Below are 23,593 nucleotides of genomic sequence, written 5' to 3' on the forward strand. Positions count from 1 at the left end.
TTATTGGCTGTTATGAACAACTTTACAGTTCAATTAGTGAAGAAGAACAAGTCTCCACAATACTGAAAGGATCTAGTTGGTTTACTGGGCATAGGAACATCATTTAAAAACAAAAGATTAAACACATTGGGAAATCCTCCCTTTTGATATGGAACAACTAAAAAAAAAAAAAAGAGTACAATGCCCCCTTATCTAAATTAATGGGAAAAAATAGAACTTTTTTTCTAATGTTGGGCAAAACAGACCAGGAAAATTGTAATGGTTTTATCAATTGATATGAAATCATGCAACAAATTGTGTTAAAAATACTTTTTAATATCAAAATGTCTCTGATCACCAGTTGAGAAAAATGTTACAAAGAGATAAAAATACATATTTTGTATTATATTCAAATAAGTATAAACACATGCTGATATGTTATCATTGTGTACCAGTTTGCCAATGATTTGTGTAATATAACGTACTTAATTTAAACAAAACAAAAAAACATGTTTACCCTGCAAAATTTCAGACAAAAGGATTAATTATGGGAAGTGCCTTAAAATGTGTGTGTGTGTGTGTATATATATATATATATATATATACACATTTTTTCACACACGCCCAAACCTTGAGTTACGTGCATCAAATACCATCAATAGTTTAAACTCAATACCAAGATTTAAGAAAATATTATACTGTTGTAATGTCGACAAGCTGTGATCAGTTATGCAAATAAACATGGAAAATAATTTGATGTATTTTATATGTTAACATGTCATTGCTGTATAATCCTCTATTCCTTTTTTATATTAATCCATATATCCACCTTACATTTGAGACCCCTTGTTCAAGTATGTTTTTCTCCTTTAGGTGTGTAGAATTCCTGCACTTTGTTGATACGTTTACTCGTATTAAATGTTTCCTATTTTCTTTACTCCATGTTATATTGTTTGATGGTGGGAAAGGACATAAGTATATAAATATGTAATTTGAGTCAAATTGTAAGAAGGAATTCAAAGATTTGTATTACTTAGAGCTCAGTAAATTTAGAGACATGTTTGTTATGGAGTTTCAAAGATTATAATGAGAACATAGAGAGTCAAATGATTAGCTATGTTAGAGATACAAACAAGAATGTGACAACTTAAACTCAATTTCCGATTTTCAATGATCAAAAACAGAGAAATTATATATATATCTTTCAATATATAATTATATATATATATATATAATTATATATATATATATATATATATATATATATGTATATATATGAACAGGAGCATAGGATAACTAACTTGTTTTAATAAACAAATATGTTTTATTTAAAGTAGAATATGGAGCATATTTCAGATAACAAGGAATGACAGGGCAAATTATGCTGTGGGTGGTAATGGCCCTAGGAGTAAGGTGAGGTAAGGTTAGACAGGTGATAGTAACATTGTTTGTGACAGAAGATAAGAATCCTACGGCCCATCTTGTCTACACATATTTCAGCCTGAAAGCTTCCAATAGCAGTAATGCAAATACATCAAATTGTGTGCCCAAGTAGAAGTATAATAGACTAGTACTGTAAGAGACTGACATGTAAACATTGAATATGAAATAAGGATCAAATGAGATCTGGATACTTCAAATGGATAGACCAGTTTTATTTAATTAGTATGTTTTGTGAATCTTAGGTTCAGAGCAGCATTATGGTATGTATGAGGATGGTTGCTTATAGTACACATGAGTACTTTGTACAAGAGCACAGAATCTGATGTAATAAATGTAAGAGCAAAACATATTTAAAGGTTATACCCTATTTAACCCAAAAAAACAAGCTTTATGCACACTGAGGTCCATTTATCAGGCAAATGCTTACAAATAAAGCATAAATAGTAAGGCCCATGTATTATATGCAAATAATATGGGGAGCAAATAAACATGGTACTGCCCATTTTATTTTCACATAATTCAAAAGCTATTCTGTCAGCTTTCTGATTATGTATGTAAAAAACTCACAAGATTAAAAAACAACAAGTGGAGCCAGGAAAAGTCACATGGAGGTCAAATCTTTGCTTTTGGTGCTGCCCCATTATCTGTGCACACTGATACTAACATTGTCTGACTAATAATGGTACTGTTCAAGAGTACTCTTAAAGTGATAGTAAATCCTAATGTTTTTAAAACACTAGGCTTTACCAGTGCAACAAATAAAGGGGACTTTCAGCATGAAGTATTTTATACTTCATAACTGAACGTTCCTTTATTTGTCTGCAGCATTCGCCACGCTGAGCGCCTCAGCCAGCCCACAACAAAGCTATTTTGCAGTTAGGTGATCTTAGCCAATAACGTGCTAGCTATCCGGCATAATGCTAGCTGGCCTGCATGGCTATTGGCTAAGAGGTGGAAACGTCACCTCACTGAAAAATCTTTTTCTTGGAAGACTATGATCTTTCATTTTCATACTATAAAGTGCTGGCTGTGTATTCTGTTTGCCACATTTTCTGCTTGGCTGTCATGGTGTATGGCAGGCAGCCCTAGAGGTGTCCTCTTAACTTTCCTTGCACTAGAACACTGGAAGTGTTGTCTGAGATGCAGCACACCAACCCGGTGAAGTAACAGTAAGCAACTAGTGAAATGGTAAAGGCCAGCAGGGCGACACAGCCTGATCTAAGCATAAATGTGACTGTAGTTAGCAGGGGCTATCGACAAGCGGTGCAGAACCATGGGGTATAATCTGAGGACTGCCCATGACCTCATCTACCACTTCCAGGCACTCACTGGTTGTACAGGATTTTATTTCATGTTCAGTTGAGTCTTACCTATATGTTGCTTTATTTCTGAACAAATACATGAGGAAGGGACCATTGTGTGCAGAAACTTGTATCTTTTCAGTAAAACAATAATGTACAATATTATCTGTTCTACATAAATTTGTTATAAAAGGAGCAGTGGTCTCATATAATTTATTGGTTAATATGGTTTCAGTTTCTTTCTGTATGCATTGATTTTGCTTTAAATATTGGCATTGTTACAATTAACTTTGATATTGTACCACAGATGGCTTCATACACAGAGCCTCAAGAACAGTCAAACTGAAAAACATAAGCAGGTTTGTATAACATTTACCTACTTTATAGGTGGGAAACTCTAAAAATGTGTCCATATTTAAATCAAGTGATTTGGAAATGTACTGTAAAAATATCAAACTACATTATTCCAAAAATATGGCAAGACATATACTTATATTATCATGATACAGACAGTGAATACATAGAATGCTCACAAAAAAAAGAACATTACATTTTCATATACAAATGAATTCTCGAGTTATGGCACATTGGGGAACAAAAATAACCCCACTTTTGCCCCAGTAGTTAAATACCACGTCCACTGACTACTTTTAAAGTAAACTCAGTATTATCACAAGGGTACCCTGTAAATTATGGCACTGTTAGAAAGAAAGTAGCCAAGGGACGGATATTATTCTCTGAAGACTAGGATGACCATATTGCCGCTTTACAAAGGGACACATATGAAAGGGTTCTTATACAAAACATTTCTTTAAACAGCCCTGACATATTTATTTTTCATATGTGTCCCTTTTTAAAGCAGCAATATGGTCACCCTACTGAAGACGCCAACATCTTCTGTATTACAAAGTGCTCTTTTTCTCATCACTATATAAATTATACACAAGAATTCTTACACCATTAAAAGAAATGTTGTTGTTTTTTAATTGTGAACAAAACAAAATGATAAAAACTTGTAACACACTAGCACGTGTGGGGAATGTTGTGGCAAGAAAAAGCAAACTAAATGTGCTGATAATTAAATACATTTATAAGTTATTTATTATAGATATATGGCTTGCAAGTACACCAGAAGCAGTACGTAGTCCATTTTAATATTTCCTGAGGTGTGCTATGAGCAGGAAGATACTGCTTTTTCTTTGTAAGAAAATGTTCACATTCTTAGGTCAGACCCGTGGTAAGTACAATCAGGTTAACAGAACATCATCTACTGACCAAATGGAATTTTATACTTGAGATTCAGACCAGCTGAACCCAAAATGAGTATAAAAAGAGAGGAGAACGTTCATACAAGCATATGTCGCTTTCTGTGCAGAGCAAGATGGTCCGAGCGAGAGAAACTGCGGTCACAGTCTGGGCACTGAAATGGTTTAATTCCAGTGTGTTTACGGAAATGCCGAGTAAGTTCATCAGAGCGGGCAAACTTCCATGTGCATCCTTCCCATGTACACTGATAAGGCTTTTCCCCTGTAGAAATGAACAGGAAGATCATATGAGTTCATATATAAATCATTTTGCTACTAGCAGTGGTCTCTTGTGATTTGAACAAGAAAAGGAATATGGGTTTCCAAGTGAACACATCAATGAAAATAAAAACAACAGCAGGGAACAACATAATGGAACATGGTTTCAATTCTTTCTGGAGAGTTTGCAGGTGTAAGATCATTATAATAGGCTGTACAATAAACATATAACATTTATTACCATAATGTAATAGAAAGATATCAAACCAGGCAGAGGAACTCTAGAAAGTTATCTTACGCTTGAATTTGTATCTTACTTCTGTGCTGTTCCCTATATAGAATAGAGGAATGGGGTGTCCAAACTTTTTAAAATAGGGGCCATCCTAATTTTTTTGGCCCTTTTAGGGCTGGAAAACACATTCGGCTAATAATTAAAACAAAATTATATACTTCTCTTTTAACATGTAAATGAGTAAATCTATATAGTAAGGTAGGCGAAAAGAACATATGTAGTTCATATGTACACACAGCTATAAGTATTTATATTAAAATCACACAGACAAAAATAGTGCGACTGAATCATTTGTATCTTGTGTTGTTTATGAGAGGCAGTGCGAGGTTAGACTGAAATGGAGAAGCAGGGAACCAGATAGATAACATAACAGACAATTCTGTCATCAGCTCTATTAACACAGAAGTCATAAAGAATTATTTGTTAATGTTTTTTTCCCTTTGTTAAGTATAGTAGGGTCTTATTTTTACATAAGATGATCGAATGTAGACAATGTCAGATTTACACACACACACACACACACACACACATATATATATATATATATATATATATATATATATGTGTGTGTGTGTACGGTTAAAAAAAGAACTGTTAATGGCCATTGAAATACATTATGGTTTTGTTTTATTTTAAATAGCAAACAGTTCACAGCTAATTATTTATTTCTTTTTTAAATGATAGTATTTTGTTTTTTTGCTGAGTGATGTGCCAAAACCTTTGTTTATACTGCCCGCAAAAATGATGGCTAGAGTGAATGGTCTTATCTTAATATATTAATTTACATGTAACATTGTTCTTTTTTTATGTTTCTAAAGCATTAAAGGACATTTACAAAACAACACTTTTGAATATCACTTTAAAGAACAAAGCATACAAAATTCAGTATAAATGATCTCCAGTAGGTGGCACTACAAAGGCAATGGTTATAAGTATAATAAATATTTTTAATGGCTGATTCTATTATTCCAAAGTTGTTTGAAAAGGATAAACCTACCTGTATGTGTTCTTCGATGTGCCTTTAAATGTGAACTTTTGGTGTAAACTTTGTTGCAACCATCATAGTCACATCGGTGTATTCTTCTTTTCCTTTGCGTTTCAGGAGATTCAACTGGTAATGGTCTCTTGCCTGGCTGCACTATGACTGATGGATGATTTCTGGACAAATAAAATTGAAAACAGAATGTCAAATTATATAACCTGCAGCTTACTAAACAAAGTTATACTATTTAAATTGGAAAAGGCATGACATATGGGATAGGATATAATAATGAAACTTAGAATTACCCTACAATTAACAGCATTTTGCATCTGTAATAATGATATTCAAGGTACAAACTACAATCTAATGTCTCTAGCATGACTTTAGAAATAAACAATGTATGATTTTCAAAAATCACTGAACATCAGTTCTTCCATCTTCTGATTATGCTTTGTATTTCTTTTACCAAACATTTCTGCTGATGGTCATTACATATATATATATTTATTTTTAATTTAAGTTCTCTTTAGGAATGCACTCTCACTTACAATGGAAAATCAGTACCAGGGTGCATAGTCACACATTGATATAATAGTCCCAAAGTTTCACTGCATCTGAAGGAGACACAAATCACTATATTTAAAAAAAATAATGTATTGCAGTGAAGTCTAAGAGCAAAGTTGTTGTTAGTCCAGTTTTTCAGGTGTAAAAATAATTATAGGTTATAGTTTTATACTTTTTTTCTATGTTAATAATTCAGAAGACAAGTAACTGTTGTTTCCTATGATTGGTAAACTATAGTGATCTTTTCAACCCCTGTATATAAAACAGAATCCAAACCCTTAAAATTAAGTGCAAATGGCCTAGGCGACATGAAAATTCAAAATGCAATCTATGGCTAAGAGAAAAATCCCCTTTATTAGTACGATTTGTCTTTCTTTTTACTCCTTTCTTTTAAGGATAACATAAATGGGTTAAATTAAAGCACTTTGGTTAAAAGACTTTATAATACTTGCTTTAGTGATTGTCATACAGACCTGGGACTTAAGACAACCACTACCTACAAGGTAAACCAGTTTGGGTAAAGATAGAACCCATCTGCATTGTTGTGGCAGTAATACAGTGTGCAACAATATTGTGGCTGCAGTGTCAAAGGTAGCGATCACATTGATGCATCGGGGCATATATATCAAGCTCCAAAAGCAGTCACAAAGACCACTGCTCCATAACCTGTCCGCCTCTGGGCAGGCGGACAGACATCGCCGGAAATCAACCCGATCGAGTACGATCGGGTTGATTGACACCCCCTGCTGGCGGCCTATTGGCCGCGAGTCTGCAGGGGGTGGCGCTGCACCAGCAGCTCTTGTGAGCTGCTGGTGCAATTCTGAATACGGCGAGCGTATTACTCGCCGTATTCAGCGAGGTCTGTCGAACCTGATCCGCACTGTTGGATCAGGTCCGACAGACCTTGATAAATAGAGGCCATCATATCTATGGCAGCATTGTGTCCACAGCAACTAAAAATACTATAGTTAAAGGACGATTAAACGGATATGAAACCCCCATTTGTTTATTTATTTTTTGTGATTCAGATAGAGCATACCATTCTAAAATAGTTTCAAATTACTTCTATTATCAAATTTGCTTTGTTCCCATGGTATTCTTTGTTGAGGAGATACATAGGAAGGTGTCTGGAGCACTTCATGACAGGAAATAGTGCTGCCATCTAGTGCTCTTGTAAATGCATAACATTCTTGCAAAACTGCTGCCATATAGAGCCACAAATGTGCGAACTCCTGAGCTTACGTCTATGATTTTCAACAGAAAATACCAAGAGAACGAAGAACATTTGATGAAAAGTAAATCAGAATGTTTTTTTTTAAATTGTATGCTCTATGTGAATCATGAAAGAAAAATTTCGGTTTCATGTCCCTTTCAACATAGTAGAGATGCATAATTAACAAGTGTACAATAAAAATACAATGCAATAGCACTTTCTTTGAATTTTAAATGAACAGTAGATTTTTTTTTCTGACCAATTTCAAAATTGTTTCAATTTTCCGGCCCCCTGTATCATGTGACAGCCATCCACCAATCACAGACTCATATACATATACACTGTGAACCTTTGCACATGCCTATTAGTAGCTGGTGCCTCAGAAAGAGAGCATATAAAAAGACTGCACAATTTAATAATGGAAGTAAATGGAAAGTCTTTTAAAACTGCTTGCTCTATCTGAATCATGAAAGTTTAATTTTAACTTTAGTGTCCCTATAACTGCCAGATACAATGCCATAATGCTAATTAGACCAATGTTTTTGTTTGTATTTGAATTAATTAACAGTGAATGGTGTTTATGTCCCCCTTAAAATAAAGATATACAGATAATACTGTGTATTGTACCTATAGAATAATGATGAGAATTTGTGTTAACTGTATGTTTTGTCAGCTGGCTTAACTCACTGGAATCATCTATGCTATCCAGAAAATGTGATTTGAGTGAAAAAAAAGCAAACACTATTCAGAGTTCATTAAAAAAAAGGCGTCAGTAAACTTGGGTAGCTTATTTTTCTAAATGATTAAAAAGGTCACATCACTCTGTTCCCACATAAACATTTTCAGAATTACAAAAGGTTTGTCGTATTTTGGTAAAACTTGTGTTTTTGTTTACATCTTCCACTTCCTCAAGAAGAAGTAATAATATGAAACAGCTTTTGCTCCGCTCTTCGTAGCTATGATTCCTTTATTCATAGGAAGAGATTTTGCTGTCATTATTGTTTTAGTCACTCCTTTACAGAGCTATTAAGAATTTCCTGTTGCTCATTGCCAACTGATGGGTGCGGTCCCTCTCTGACTGGCGTCAATTCCTAAAAGTACAGTTTAAACTGTGCCACACCCACAGGATAGCTTAAATTTGGCTCCTCGTATAAACACTGCCACACTGCAGGTTAAATGAGCCAATGGCTGTTTTCCATGAAGTAAACTGTTTTGTTCACCATAATCATGGTCCATAAATGTATAAGGCCAGATTTTAGGCATTTTCCTGCATTGGCCGGTCAGTCTTTATGGCTATCTCACCAAGCTTGAGGTCAGGAAATCATTTTAAATATGGAATGCAATTGGTATTTGACAACTAGAGTTGAATATCTCTGGGGATATTAATTATAAGTCCTCTAAAGCTCCAACAGTCCTTATGTTGTTCTAGGCATTTGAGTCACTTAAAAAAATAGAGGAATAAATGCATTTTATTGACTCAGGTGTTTAGAGTGACATGAACTGGTGAAGTTGAAGAGGATTTAGTGAAAACTCCACACTAACATAGAATATTATTATTTTAGAAAGACAGAAATACATTTTAGAAGCTGTGGGGTGAGGTATTGAGATTTAATCAGAAATGATATTAAACAGTGTTATAAAAAGCAGCAGGGATGTTACCTAAAGCAATCAACAATAGCATCTACAAATTTGATTTGTTTTAGTGTGAAAAATAAAAATGAATACATCATGAGTTGTTTACTTAAAGGGACATAATACTCATATGCTAAATCCCTTGAAACTGATGCAGTATAACTGTAAAAAGCTGACAGGAAAATATCACCTGAGCATCTCTATGTAAAAAAGAAGATATTTTACCTCACAATTTCCTCAGCTCAGCAGAGTAAGTTCTGTGTAAAAAGTTTTACTCAGCTGCTGCACAGCTGCAGGTAAAAAAAATGAAGAAATGAACAGCAGCCAATCAACATCAGCAGTGCTGAGGTCATGAACTCTTTTACTGTGATCTCATGAGATTTGACTTAACTCTCCATAGATTTCATAGTAAACTTCCTTAAACTGAACAGGGAAATAAGATGAGTGTGCACGTAAGCTCACTCCCTTAGCTGTCCCGGGACAGACATACTGATTTGCTGCTTAGAAGTCCTTTACAATGGGATGTGGCTACTGAGGAACTTTTGAGGTAAAATATCTTTCTTTTTTACATAGAGATGTTCATGTGATATTTTCTAGTCAGCTTTTTACAGCTATGCTGCATCACTTTCAAGTGTTTCAACATTTGGGTTTCATGGCCCTTTAATAATGCTTGCACTGTAGCTATGGCAACACTCTAGCTTCCTGTGTGTACCTGCTCATTGGTCCTGAAGTGTCGATTCAGAATGGTTGTTTTATTTGCTGTCTGTACTCGCAAATGCACAGTGCTCTCTACTTGCTCACGCTCATGCTCAACCTCACAAGAGGCAACTTCACATGCACAGCCTCTGTATGTTTGTGCACATCTAAATACTTAGGGCTAGATTACAAGGGGAGCACTATTTATCACTCCTGTTTGCATGTAAATGCCGCTAGTATTAAGCTTTTTTGCGCACATCAGGTTGCGAGCGTATTACAAGTTGAAAGTAAAAAGTTTACACTTGCGCACTAACCCGATGCGCACAGAAAGACGAAGTTAGAATATTGTGGCTTTGTTAATGCATTACCCCATAGATATGTTGCCCATACCAGATCACATTTATCCTGGTGCGCTAACCTGACATTAAATATTAATATTTCACATTCCAGTGTTCTTCACATAAAAGAATATGTTCTATTTATTCATAAATACATATGTCTATATATATATCTGATGTTGTTTTGTTAAAATCAATACCTATATATATATATATATATATATATATATATATATATATATATATATAATTAAATATATACAATATATACAGATATAAATAGGAACAAGGATATAAATAGGAATATATATTTAAAAATACTTAGAACATATTCACCTATGTGAAGAACATTGGAAAGTGCAATATTTACATTAAATACATAGTTAAAACCTTTATTAAATATGAATATTGCATAAATATGATTTTACATGTTTTTAGCTACTTGACTGCAAAGGACTCCAATGCACTAATGTATACATGTTTATTTATGTATACATATGTATTTATGTGTTTATATGTGTATATATGTCTGTAAATACATATATACACAAATAAATACATATGAATACATATATATATTTACATACATATATATTTAGACATGTATATTTATGTTAATGCCCTTTGCAGCCTTTTTTTTCTAACACTTGAGGCCCCATAATTTTTTATTAGATAATGTTATTATGAGTGTACTTACTGTTAAATGTATTTTTGTATGTATTTTGTGCAATTTTTTATTTGAGCATTACAGTTAACCAGAGCTCTGAAGTCATGCTATCCCGAAGCGCGTTAAATTAAATTGCACTCAAGCGAACGCATTAACTTTCAACTTGGAATACTCCCGCTACGTCCAACGTGCGCAAACACCCACTCAAAATCTAGCCCTTTGTATGCACTGTCACCCCACATAAGGTAAGAGTCAAATTGAAACTAAAATAAAAGAAGTGCTCACTATTACACATTTGTGTGTCTCGCTGTACCTGATGATTTTTTTACTGTTTTATTGATCATGGAATATAGTATAGAAAGGAATAACATTTTAGGAGTCTGAGTAACAAAACCAACTGGATATTTTGACTCATAATTCATGTGGATATGTTACAATTCAATGTTTTTGTTCTAGGTTTTACTTTTTACTAACATTATAGATATACAAATGAAAACAGAAGATTTAATAACAGAGAAGATTTTTGTATTAAAAATAATACATACTCATGAAACATTCCCTTGGGAGGTGTACTTATTCCTGGTGACAATTGTTCTGAGTACATTTCATTCCTTTGTTGATCAAGCCCTGGTTCAATCTTGATGGGTTTCATAAGAGCACACTTTTCATAAGAATCGGTTAGAGACACTAGAAAAGAAACAGGCATACTGTAATTAGTGCCACCTGTGTAATCATTATAAATAAATAAGAGATATAAAAATATCATGAATTTTGGACACAATCTCATGTCTTAAAGGGACTGTCCTTTTTTGTTAACTTTTAGTTATTGGGTACATATGGCTAAGATTTTTTTGGTAGCAGACACTATTTCCACATATTAGTCTTGGCAATATTGTGCCCTTAATGTTGTGGGTCTGGGTCTAGGTCTAGATCTAGATCTTGCTGTCAATTAACTGAACCCAATTTTTCTCTTTCATGATTTAGAGTATGCAATTTTAAGCAACTTTCTAATTTACTTCTATTATCATTTTTCTTCATTCTCTTGCTATCTTTATTTGAAAAGCAAGAATGTAAGTTTAGAAGACGGACCATTTTTGGTTCACAACCTGGGTTGTCCTTGCTGATTGGACAGCACCAATAAACAAGTGCTCTCCAGGGTTCTGAACCAAAAATTGACTGGCTCCTTAGCTGAGATGCCTTTTTTTCAAATAAAGATAGCAAAAGAACGAAGAAAAATTGATAATAGGAGTAAATTGAAAAGTTGCTTAAAATGTCATGCTCTATCTGAATCATGAAAGAACAAAATGTGGGTTTAGTATCCCTTTAAGTTTCAACAATATCGCTGATCACCATCTTGAGATAGGTGAGTGGTGACATTCAGGTTAAGGTTAATTGCTTGGATGTTCTCTTGGTCTAAGTTGTGGAAGTCACAGTATATACAAAACAACATTTTTTTAAGTTTCAGGCTCATCTCAGTAGGTCCTTCTAGGTCTTACATATCGGAGACAGAAATTTGTCATCAAACAAGACTTCAATAAAACCAAAATAGCTAACCTGTCTTTTCCTTCTACTTGATCCAAAGCATTAAAGCATAAGTGATGCCTGATTTTTATTTCATATTATTGTTTGAGTAAGTGTGTGTACTATTTAAGTTAAGTACTTCTCATGTACATTTGTTCTTATTTGTCTACAGTGGGCTTTCAGTACTTTTCACATATGCCCCTAACTAGGGTCAGATTGAAACAAGGAAACAATTTGTGGATGGAATTTAATCAGCATTGTGGTTCTTCACCTTAAAAGTAAATAAATGAAACAGCAGGTCCCCAGTGCCTTGTGGGAAATTCCCTTGTTTTTTTAGTATTCTTAGATGCATAGTTACCTCCACTCTGCACGTGTGCCTGATATATGGTACCCATATTAGATAATGTTGTCCAGTATGTCCTCCAAGTATGTGCAGAGAGCATATAGCTAGGAAGACAAGATTAGTCAATAAAAAGCTGTGGGTTCCATTCAATGCACTGGCGATCTGCTACACCATTTATTTATTTTTAATTCAGACATGTGGGATAACATAGAATTGTCCTAGTACTACAGAAAATCAGGCCAAATGGGAAGCAAGTAATCTGTTGCAAAAAAATGTATAGGGAATAAGGAACAAGCAACCACTTAATGGTTTAAAGTATGCACAGACAAGTCCTGTACTAGTGATTTTTTTTTAACATGGATTATAACAATAAGTGATAATCTGCCCAGATCCAAAGTATTTTTTACAATTCTTTGATACGTCCTGTGTCATAAGATGTTAGCTGGGTAATGAAGATTGCTTTAGCATTTCAAGTTAACCTCTTATTGCCTCTATTCGAAAATGTAGCAAAAGGTTAATATGTCTAAAACTTAAACTCATCAATATATGTTTATAAACCATGTAATAACCATTTTTGTTATTATAAATGTATTTATATGCTATATATTTATAATGATAATAAATATCAACTTTAAATATATACACACACATACCATATTAGGTTTTCTCAAGAATATTAAAGAAACATTAGAAGTTTTTATTTCATGATTCATATAGAGTGTAAACATTGCTGCAATCTAGTACTCAAAAGTATTCTTGCAAAACAGCTGCCATATAGATGTTCCCTCTGAATCATGAAAGACAAAAATTGGGTTTCATGTCCTTTTAATTGTTGTGTAACTATTTCCTTAGAAAAAAAAAAATCTGCTTACTTATACTGACAATTAAGGCTTCAATTTCAGAATTTTCCCTTTCACTATGATACAATATATTTTGAATTTAAAAAAAAATGAAAATAATGTTTTCAGCTATGAGTCACATCCTAAGTAATGATGTGAAAAAAATCGCCTTAACTTTAAAACATTTAATTTATAAGACAAACACATGGGAGTCACAAAGATACAAAAAAAAGTTTGTTAGATTTAAACAGATGAATCAAATACAAGCAGTGAATTAATAAAATACTTCAGTGTTTGTTGATAAGACTATGTTATGATGAAACATATACAGTAAATGTAAAGTCTAATTAGTAATGGAAATTTTCCTTTTATCTCGTCTTTCTTGCTTTTGTGAAACATTACAATTTGATTTTTAATTATACTGTATATAGGCCTATAGACTTACTGTGATTACTGTTTGGATTTTCTAAATCTTCAGCTAGAACAGTAGGCACCATTATTTGTTGCTGTAGGTGCGAAGTGTACATGAATGGAACAGGCTGTACGACAACTGGCTGCAAGAGAGGTAAAAGGCCAGGATTTCTAAGTCCATGCCTTGAAAATGCTGATAACATGGGGTTGATTGTCAATGGCATAGTAAAAGGTGAGGGTGGAGATGGTGCTAACGTTTTTATGGGCGGACTTGGTGAAGGCATGTAGATTAATGGAGAAGCCCTTCCCTTTGGAGAATGGTATTTCAGCGGAGATGGAGAGCTGCCACTGGAGGGAGGTGAATTCCTTTTGTTTGTAGTAAGATCAACTGGCTCCATTTGGAATCCAGACAGTCCTTCTGGGGTCTGGTAAAGTTTACTGTGCAGTATGTTTGGTGTGTGATAAATTACACTGAATTTATTTGTCTTCAGTGGTTCCATGTAGCTGTGTTGATATGACTGTAAAGGAAAAGAGAAATTAAATCACAAACATTTATATATTTATGTAGAGATTGAAGCAGAAAGGCAAGATGGTACCACTTGTTCAACATGTATAATACATTTTTCCAAGTATTTCTAAAAAAAACAACTGACTATTTAATTTTAATTAAAGTTGTGGTCCAGTGCCACTCCAGACCAGGATACAACTGGTAAGCAAATGAGATAAAATCATCCAAGTCTACACTAAAATGACTTGCCTTATCTTCATCTGAAATGCGATAAGGATGTTTAGGAGTACAACTTTGACTCTGTGTTTAACCCTTTTGAATGTGTTAAATGCATAGTAGAATGAATATTGCGTTCCATTTTTCAGATTGATTTTACACTAGAATGTCCCTTTAAGGGACTAGCTGTATTAAAAGCATAGGTTGCTATTATTATATTTTTATATATAAAATATGAAGAGAACAAAACAAATTTAAGAGCTGCAGAATTTGCCTATCCCAGTGTAATATCAGATTTTTACACATATAATGTGTGGTTTTCATTTATCCCACAAGAACATTTCTAGTAAACGCAACTTTTCCATCCTCACAGTGGTTATATGTCTATAAGCCAAGTGGTAGCTGTGAAGTAACATTCAAAAGCTTTACTGTCATTAATATGAACAATAATTTACACAACTCCCTAAGTGTTCCTTCTCAATACAAATACTTCTAGAGTTAGCCAAGATTCTGTTGTCAGTTTTATTCTCTCTCACAGGTGGGAGAGGGGAGACTCATTCCAAAAATAAATCTGTTTCTCTAAATGGGGTTTATATCACATGCTACTTGTTACAGTTGTTATTTTTCACATCATTTTATAATGGCAATTAGAAGGCTGTGGTGTTATATTCTTGAAGTATTGATGTATTCAACAGTTCACACTTTTATTATTCAGATCTTTCTGATGAGTCGTGAAGTTTTTTGCAGTAGTGACCGAATGGTAAGGGAAACAGATGGTAGACAAGTTTTCATTGCCTAGCCAAGCAAAGCACATCTATTGAGAATAACAGAAGACTATGTTCTGCAAAACCACAGGCCTGCCAAAATCACTGGTGTGGTTCTTGGCATTACATTTTATATGACTAGATTTCAGCCTTAATAAAGCAATTATTGCATCAAAATCACTATATCACTATGGAAATAATCATTATTTCAAAGTTTCATCTTAATAGAAAATAAAAAATAAAAAAATAGTTCCTGGAATATTGGTGATGTCAATATTTTACTTAATAATGTTTCTTTATGATGTAGATTGTAGAATTTTAAAACTTTGGCAATCAGAGAGCACAGTGACTTCACACTTCAACATTTGCAGAGTTTGCATAAAAGGAATGTAAAATTGAGCTGATTCGAGGGAATCTGAGTTTCCATTCCAAATAAACTTGGAATATGTGCTCCAGAAGGCAAGAGAAAAAAGAAGTAGTATTTTAAAAACAGTGTTGACCCCGCACCTCAATTGGCAAAGAGTTTTCTATTAGAAAAAGGAGAAGATGTGGAATGCAGATCAATTGGATTTTACAGTTACAAGTTGTGCTTTGTAGACACTATATAAGTTTGAGTATCATTAATGTATCAGGAGAATGGAACGTGACACGTTCACTACTATTGTTTTAAGACAACAACACCAATTTTAAAGGAACAAGCATTGAATAGGCATGGGCATCTGCAGACGTTTCTCGAGGTGCAGAGGGGGGCCAGTTATACCATGTGCTTGTACAAAAAGCTACACATCAGTTTATAAATAGTGGGTCATTGGCATTAAAATAGTGAATCAAGTGGTTGTTTATGTTTAAAAATACAGACAAATGTGCTAGGTGGGGCACCCCCCCCCCCGCTACAGACACACATGAGGATAGATTTAAAGTGATTTCAGAAGGTAAAAAAATAAAATAGTTTTTTTTTTAACTTTTTTAAAGAAAATATAAATTTGTAGTATATAAATGTATTTAAAGGGATACTAAATTTGTAATATATAAATGTATTTAAAGGGATACTAACCCCACATTTTTTTCTTCCATGATTCAGATAGAGCATGCAAATTCAAGCAACTTTCTAATTTACTCCTATTATCAATTTTTCTTTGTTCACTCGCTATCTTTATTTGAAAAGTAAGAATGTAAGCTTAGAAGACGGACGATTTTTTATTCAGGTTGCGCTTGCTGATTGGTGGCTAAATAAAGCTATCCAGGGTGTTGAAACTAAAAATGGGCCGGCTCTTTAGTTTAGATTCCTGCTTTTTCAAATAAAGCATAAGAATGAAGAAAATTTGATAATAGGAGTAAATGAAAAAGTTGCTTACAATTGCATGCTCTGTCTGAATCATGATAGAAAAAAACTTGGGTTTAGTGTCCCTTTAAGCACAAAATTATATAAAAAATAAAACAGGGCTAAGGCTTGTTGAATTCACCTATTGGTTAATAATTCTACTTATGTCTTTTTTAAAGAATATTTTTTTAGTTTTTTACAAAAGAGATTATTTCCCATATTAAAAGAATAATAAAATATGTATGCATTACTTGGCTGCCTACATTTGCAGATTATGGGGCTGATCACAATGTTTTAGAAAAACTACAAAAATCCCCTTAGGAATTGATCACAATCCTATAAAAAATAGTTTATCTAATGAGTTTTACTTTCACCATTAAAGTCTAAGAGGCCCATTTATCAAGCTCTGAATGGAGCTCGAGGTCCTGTGTTTCTGGCAAGCCTGCAGGCTCGCCAGAAACAGCAGTTATGAAGCAGTGGTCTAAAGACCGCTGCTTCATATCCCTGTCCGCCTGCTCACAGCAGGCGGACAGACATCACCACAATTCAACCCGATTGAGTACGATCGGGTTGATTGCCACCCCCTGCTGGCAGCCGATTGGCCGCGAATCTGCAGGGGGCGGCGTTGCACCAGCAACTCACAAGAGTGAGTATTGCTCTCCGCATTCAGCGAGGTCTGTCGGACCTGATCCGCACTGTCGGATCAGGTCCGACAAACCTTTGTTAAATAGGCCTCTAAGTATTGTACTTAAAAGGACATGAAACCCAAAAATTTTCTTTCATGATTCAGATTGAGAATACAATTTTAAACAACTTTCCATTTTACTTCTATTATTTAATTTGCTTTCTTCTCTTGTTATCCTTTGCTCAAAGGTTTATCTAGGTAAGCTCAGGAGTAACAAAGAACCTAGGTTCTCACTGCTGATTGGTGGCTGCATATATATACCGATTGTCATTGGCTCACCCCTTCATTCAGTTAGAAACCAGTAGTGCATTGCTGCTCCTTCAACAATAGATAAAAAGAGAATGAAACAAATTAGATAATAGAAGTAAACTATAAAGTTGTTTAAATTGTATTCTCTATCAGAATCATGAAAGAATATTTTTGGGTTTCATGTCCCTTTAATCAGCTTACTTTATTTACTTGAAGCAACTCCTCATAATGAAAACACTGATCAACTAATATACAATAAGGATCTGCTACTAAAATGTCTGATGAAGTACATCTATCTATCTATCACGTACCTTTAATTACAAAAGGGTGTTAATGAATAACTATACATTAATACAGTTTTTACATAATTGTTAGGATATGCACATATTCTGATACCAAAATCAGACATTTAGTTATTAAAGTTTAAAGACTGGAGAATGTCCAGAACTTCCTCAAGCAGCTCCAAGGAAAATTGTGTCATTAGAATTAGTTGGCACAATGATACCCAGAGAAAACGATGTGGTCTGAACACCGACAGCAAAGCTTTTGCATATGATGCTTGTAGGATTGAGGTCATGTCTGCCTTTAAATGTATAGGCAGTAACAAGATGGGAAACACATGACTTCCGGGACAGTCTTCTGCCTCAGTCTACACTCTTCTACATCCCAATTTCACTGGCGTTATGATATAGAGATCAAAGCAGAAATAACAATGTGCCTTCCACTGTTTACGCCTTTCCTGGTACAGTTTAGCCAAGAATATTATGTGATTTTATCTCAGGTAAACAAAGCACTTCCTATTAAATGCCCACTTATCTAGACATCAGGACAACATGTGATATGATTGGGGCTTCTCTAATATAACCACAGAAGGGTGAAGAATTATGTAACATTATCTTAGCGAAAGCTTGAAAAAAAACAAAAGATTTCAGAGTTTGTAGCCCCCCCCCCCCCAAAGATATAATTACCTTGTTTCCTCTCCAGGCTCTTCTGATCAGGTCTTCTTTTCAAAACCGATTTGCGAGAGCTCAATCGCTCTATTGAACTAAATGTAGCACACTCCTGCTACCAGACAAGAGCCGAACCAGAGCGCGCTACATTTAGTTAGTGTGATTAAACAGTGCGCCCGCTAATCGCTTTTGAAAACAAGACCTGATCAGAATAGCCTGGAGAGGATACAAGGTTAGTGCAACTTTGGTTAAGGGACAGTAGTCATTAAAAATAGTTATCTTAGTGACAGCTTGAAAAAAAAAAAGATTTCAGTTTGCATACCCAACACTGTTATATTTATATATATACACGTTTTACCTCTGTGATTACCTGCCTTTGCAGACTGCCCCCTTATCTCAGTGCTTTTTACAAACTTGCATTTTAGTCAATTAGTGCTGGTTCCTGCATAACTCAACCGAATTGAGCACAATGTTATCTGTATGGCACACATAAACTTGCTCTATCTGGCTGTGAAAAGCTAATAAAATTCACTGAGATAAGAGACGGCCTGCAGGGGTTTAGATGTAATAAAGTCTATTCATATAATAATGTTGGTTGTGTAAAGCTCGGGAATGGGTTAGTAAAGGCGTAATCTATCTTTTTAAACAATAAAAAAATAATCAAGTAGACTGTCCCTTTAACACTTCTTATGAAATAAAGAAATGCTTTAAATAAAAAAAATTGAAATTGGAGGAAATTTAAACTTGGTAACTGCGTGAACAGATTAGAAATAGGAAGTGTGACCAATTTAAGATTCATTTGAAGGCCAGGAAAAAAATACATCTAACAGTTAAGCTATTTATATGTTAGTATTTCGAACAAACAATGAATATAGATTTGTGTGCTGTTCATAAACAATTGCTATACATTTTCAATAGAAGGTATACAGAATGCATTTATCATATAATTCTTTACCTCTTTTCAAGCTAAGGGCTATAATTAAAGACAGCAGGCGCAGAAAAGAATGTTAAAAAACACCCGTGTGGAATATGATCTCTACTGCTAGTGATTTATTTTGGACATATAGCAAAGAATTTGTGGTTTGAACAAGAAACCATCCAAATAACTATAACAATCATTGCTAAGGGGCAATAATTACATAGATTTGTACATCAATATAGTCCAATTCTAGTTATAAATCAGGATGTACAAAAATAAGCTTTCTTTTTAAATTAAGTCAAATTGTTGCACTGCATTAACGGATTCCAAATACATGGCAACAAAAAATTATAACTGCATGGCGAACAAAACAAAAATATTTTATTACTTTAATATGTTATATATAATAAAACAAAATATGAGAGTATCCAGTAAATGATTTTAAAGGGATATGAGGCCCAAAATTGTTCTTTCATGATTCAGATAGAGCATGTAATTTTACAATTTACTTCTATTATCAGATGTTCTTCGTTCTCTTGGTATCCCTTGTTGAAAAGAGTGTTATACATTTGCAAGAGCACTAGATGTCAGCACTATTTCCTGCCATGTGCTCATCCACACATGTGCATGCTACCTTCCTAAATATCTCTTCAACAAGGAATATGATGAGAACAAAGCAAATTTGATAATAGAAATACATTGGAAACTTTTTTTTTTTAAATCATAAATTTTTTTGGGGGGGGGGTTTATGACCCTTTAAACACCTCTTGCTTTTGTGTACAGTTGTGGTTTTCCCCCTATGCTCCTCTTAGAGGCCAAAAAACAAACTCTGTAACCTGCTGTAAATCATAGGGAACTTGTGGTTTACGCCATTTGCAGCATTTTGGAAAAATCTAGGTTACAGATATTGCTTTTTGACCTCTCTAGGGAGCGTAGGACAAGCATAATTATTAGGGATGGGCGAATGTTTAACAACATTCGAAAAACAGCACGAATTTTAACACATTCGTTCGTTCGATTCAAATTTTGAATGTACACATAACATTCTAACATTCGATTTTCGAATGTTCGGTTTTGAATTTTATGATTACATTCGAAAATATTCTTTTCGAAAAATTTGAATTTAGATTGTAATAGTATTTCTAATGCTTTTTCTTTAAATGTAATATTCAAATTATGCAATATTCTATATAGAAACATTCGAAATGATATATTTGTATCTATTATGTATCAATTTACTAGATTCCCTCCCTACCACATGAACTATTGAACTTCTGAATAGTATTTGTTAAATAGATTGTTAAATTCGAAATTTCAAATGTGGACATTCAATATAATTATAAACATTCGAATTCGAAAGTGACATTCGAAAACTGTAAATAACATTCGATTATAGAATCTTTAAGAATATTCGTTCTTATCAACATATGGATTTATAATTCGAATTTCGGTAATAACATTCGTTCTACATTCGAAATTCGAAATTTACACATTCGCCCATCCCTAATAATTATACACAAAACCAAGAGGTCGCTTTAAAAAAATGTCTTTAGAAATTTGCTGCCAATCACCTGCATTCTTTTTTCTTAGAGAGTGTTTCTGAGAATGTTTTTAGGCTATGTGCTGTGTTGGCGATGTGCTGTTAGAAGCTGTCTAAATAGACAGGATAGCACAACACACGAGAGCAATACAATGCTCGGAGTCTACAAAAAATGTTGTTTTCTTACACATCCTATAAATATTAAGCACCATAGCAACATGATTTCCAAATCCTTCTAACCCTTGTATAAACTCTATGCAAGGGGACTAAAAGCTGATATAAAGAAATGATCTAATTTTATAAGCTCTCCTGACATCGGATATAAACCAAATGTTCCCTTGAAACTATTTTCCTACTGCACAGGAGCAAAATGACAGCCAGCTGGCTTCAGTCTTTCATATCACAGGTTGCCTAAATTAAGATTAATTGAATTATCACACATTATTTGCTATGAAACTGCAATCTCAAGACCTTGACTGTCACAGAGGATTATAGTGCAGTGGAAGAAATGCAATACAGTCCGCTCTGGTAGTTAAGAGGTTAATGTTGCTTTTGCTCTGTGTACAATTGCTAACTTGCATGTGTGAAGACAGCATATTTAGGATGGTGAAAAATAATATTACAGCTGCAAAATTCATCTGGAATGCAGTTTAAAGGTCCATGTTCTGATCGCCCCATATAAAACTAACTTCTGCTAAACCTTTGGGATCCCAACTGCTGAGTCACCAGCTAATGAACAAAACTGCTAAATCAACTTCATGGGATTACAAGTTAAAATATTTTTAAATTCCAGACGGGTAACAAGTCTGCAGACATGAAATGTGAGCTTTACGTAAATTCTACAGTATAGTAGAACTATATAGCTCTAATAAACGTCTTTATCTCTCTTCAGGGAATAATCATTTTCTTTCATAAGCTGCAAAAACAATTACTGAATGCTAAATGAAGATTTGAGTGTCCGCATCCTGTCTCATGAACAATTATGTCCGGTTTGTGAGACGCCAGGCTATTGGCAGAACGGAAAAATGAAGATACAGCGAGTTAGGAACTTTGCTTTACTAAACTCTCAACTTAAGTGTTTCTCAACTAAGGCTGATTCCTTGTCATTTTTTGGAAGCAAACAGCTGGCTATCTCGGAAAACATTTTGGGCCAGATTACGAGTAGAGCGCTATTTAGCACTTTCGCTAGATCGCTATTTGTGCTGAAACTAAACTTTTTGTGCGTGCTGGGTTGCGCTCGTATTATGAGTTGAAAGGAAAAAGTTATCGCTCTTGCCCTAACCCAATGCGTGCAAAAAGCCAAACTTCAAATATCATGCGCTCTTTAACCTATTCCCCCATAAAAGTCAATGAAGACTTCACCCGCACATACCTGATCGCATATTCTCATGTGCGCTAACCCGACATGAAAACATGAATATTTCACAATGTTCTTCACATAACATAATATGTTCTATTTATTCATAAATACATATTTCTACATATATCTGTTTGTATACTGGTAACATATATGTATACCTATATATATATATATATATATATATATATATATATATATATATATATATATATATATATATACACCGTATATATATATATATATATATATATATAGATGATTATATAATGGTATAGATATATACAGATATATATAGGAATATCTATTTATAAATACTTAGAACATATTTCTACTATGTGCAGGAACATTAGAATGGGAAATATTTACAGTAAATTCACACTATAACACTTTATTAAATATGAATATTGCATAAATGTGTTTTTACATGTTTTCATCTACTTAAACTGCAAAGGGCTCCCAATGCAACACACACACACACACACACATATATATATACACAGTGGGGCAAAAAAGTATTTAGTCAGCCCACCATTGTGCAAGTTCTCCACTTAAGAAGATGAGAGAGGCCTGTAATTTTCATCATAGGTATACCTCAACTATGAGAGACAAAATGTGGAAACAAATCCAGACAATCACATTGTCTGATTTGGAAGAAGAATTTATTTGCATATTATGGGTGGAAAATAAGTATTTGGTCACCTACCAAACAAGCCAAGAATTTTTGGCTCTCACAGACCTGTATCTTCTTCTTTAAGAGGCTCTTCTGTCCTCCACTCATTACCTGTATTTAATGGCACCTGTTTAAACTTGTTATCAGTATTAAAGGACACCTGTCCACAACCTCAAACAGTCACCACTCCAAACTCCACTATGGTGAAGACCAAAGAGCTGTCGAAGGACACCAGAAACAAAATTGTAGACCTGACCAGGCTGGGGAGACTGAATCTGCAATAGGCAAGCAGCTTGGTGTGAAGAAATCAACTGTGGGAGCAATAATTAGAAAATGGAAGACATACAAGTCCACTGATAATCTCCCTCGATCTGGGGCTCCACGCAAGATCTCACACGCTGGGGGTCCAAATGATCAGAAGAATGGGTGAGCAAACATCCCAGAACCACACGGGGGGACTAGTGAATGACCTGCAGAGAGCTGGGACCAACGTAACAAAAGGCTACCATCAGTAACACACTACGCCGCCCAGGGACTCAGATCCTGCAGTGCCAGACGTTGTGTCCCCCTGCTTAAGCCAGTACATGTCCGGGCCCCGTCTGAAGTATGCTAGAGAGCATTTGGATGATCCAGAAGCGGATTGGGAGAATATCATATGGTCAGATGA

At 34.3% G+C, this 23,593-nt stretch overlaps 1 protein-coding gene across 1 annotated transcript; it reads right to left on the reverse strand.

Moving 5' to 3' along the window:
• Positions 1–294: 294 nt before the first annotated feature.
• KLF3 (KLF transcription factor 3) lies at positions 295–22,286 on the reverse strand. The gene is made up of 6 exons (XM_053700276.1): positions 22,269–22,286; positions 13,779–14,262; positions 11,176–11,317; positions 6,069–6,134; positions 5,536–5,696; positions 295–4,250 (listed from the first exon to the last, which is right to left on the reverse strand). Exons 1-6 carry the CDS (start codon positions 22,284–22,286, stop codon positions 4,069–4,071), a joined length of 1,053 nt encoding a protein of 350 aa, XP_053556251.1. The 3' UTR covers positions 295–4,068.
• Positions 22,287–23,593: the final 1,307 nt, after the last annotated feature.

The sequence above is a fragment of the Bombina bombina genome, chromosome 2 (genome assembly GCF_027579735.1).
Source record: "Bombina bombina isolate aBomBom1 chromosome 2, aBomBom1.pri, whole genome shotgun sequence".
Classification (NCBI taxonomy): domain Eukaryota; kingdom Metazoa; phylum Chordata; class Amphibia; order Anura; family Bombinatoridae; genus Bombina; species Bombina bombina.

What these genes read in the sequence shown, in the direction of transcription:
- KLF3 (XM_053700276.1), bottom strand. An exon ending in AAATCCAAACAGTAATCACA is followed by an intron (nt 11,318 to 13,778) that starts GTAAGTCTATAG and finishes TTTCTTTTCTAG; the next exon opens with TGTCTCTAACCGATTCTTAT. An exon ending in CCCAAGGGAATGTTTCATGA is followed by an intron (nt 6,135 to 11,175) that starts GTATGTATTATT and finishes TGTCTCCTTCAG; the next exon opens with ATGCAGTGAAACTTTGGGAC.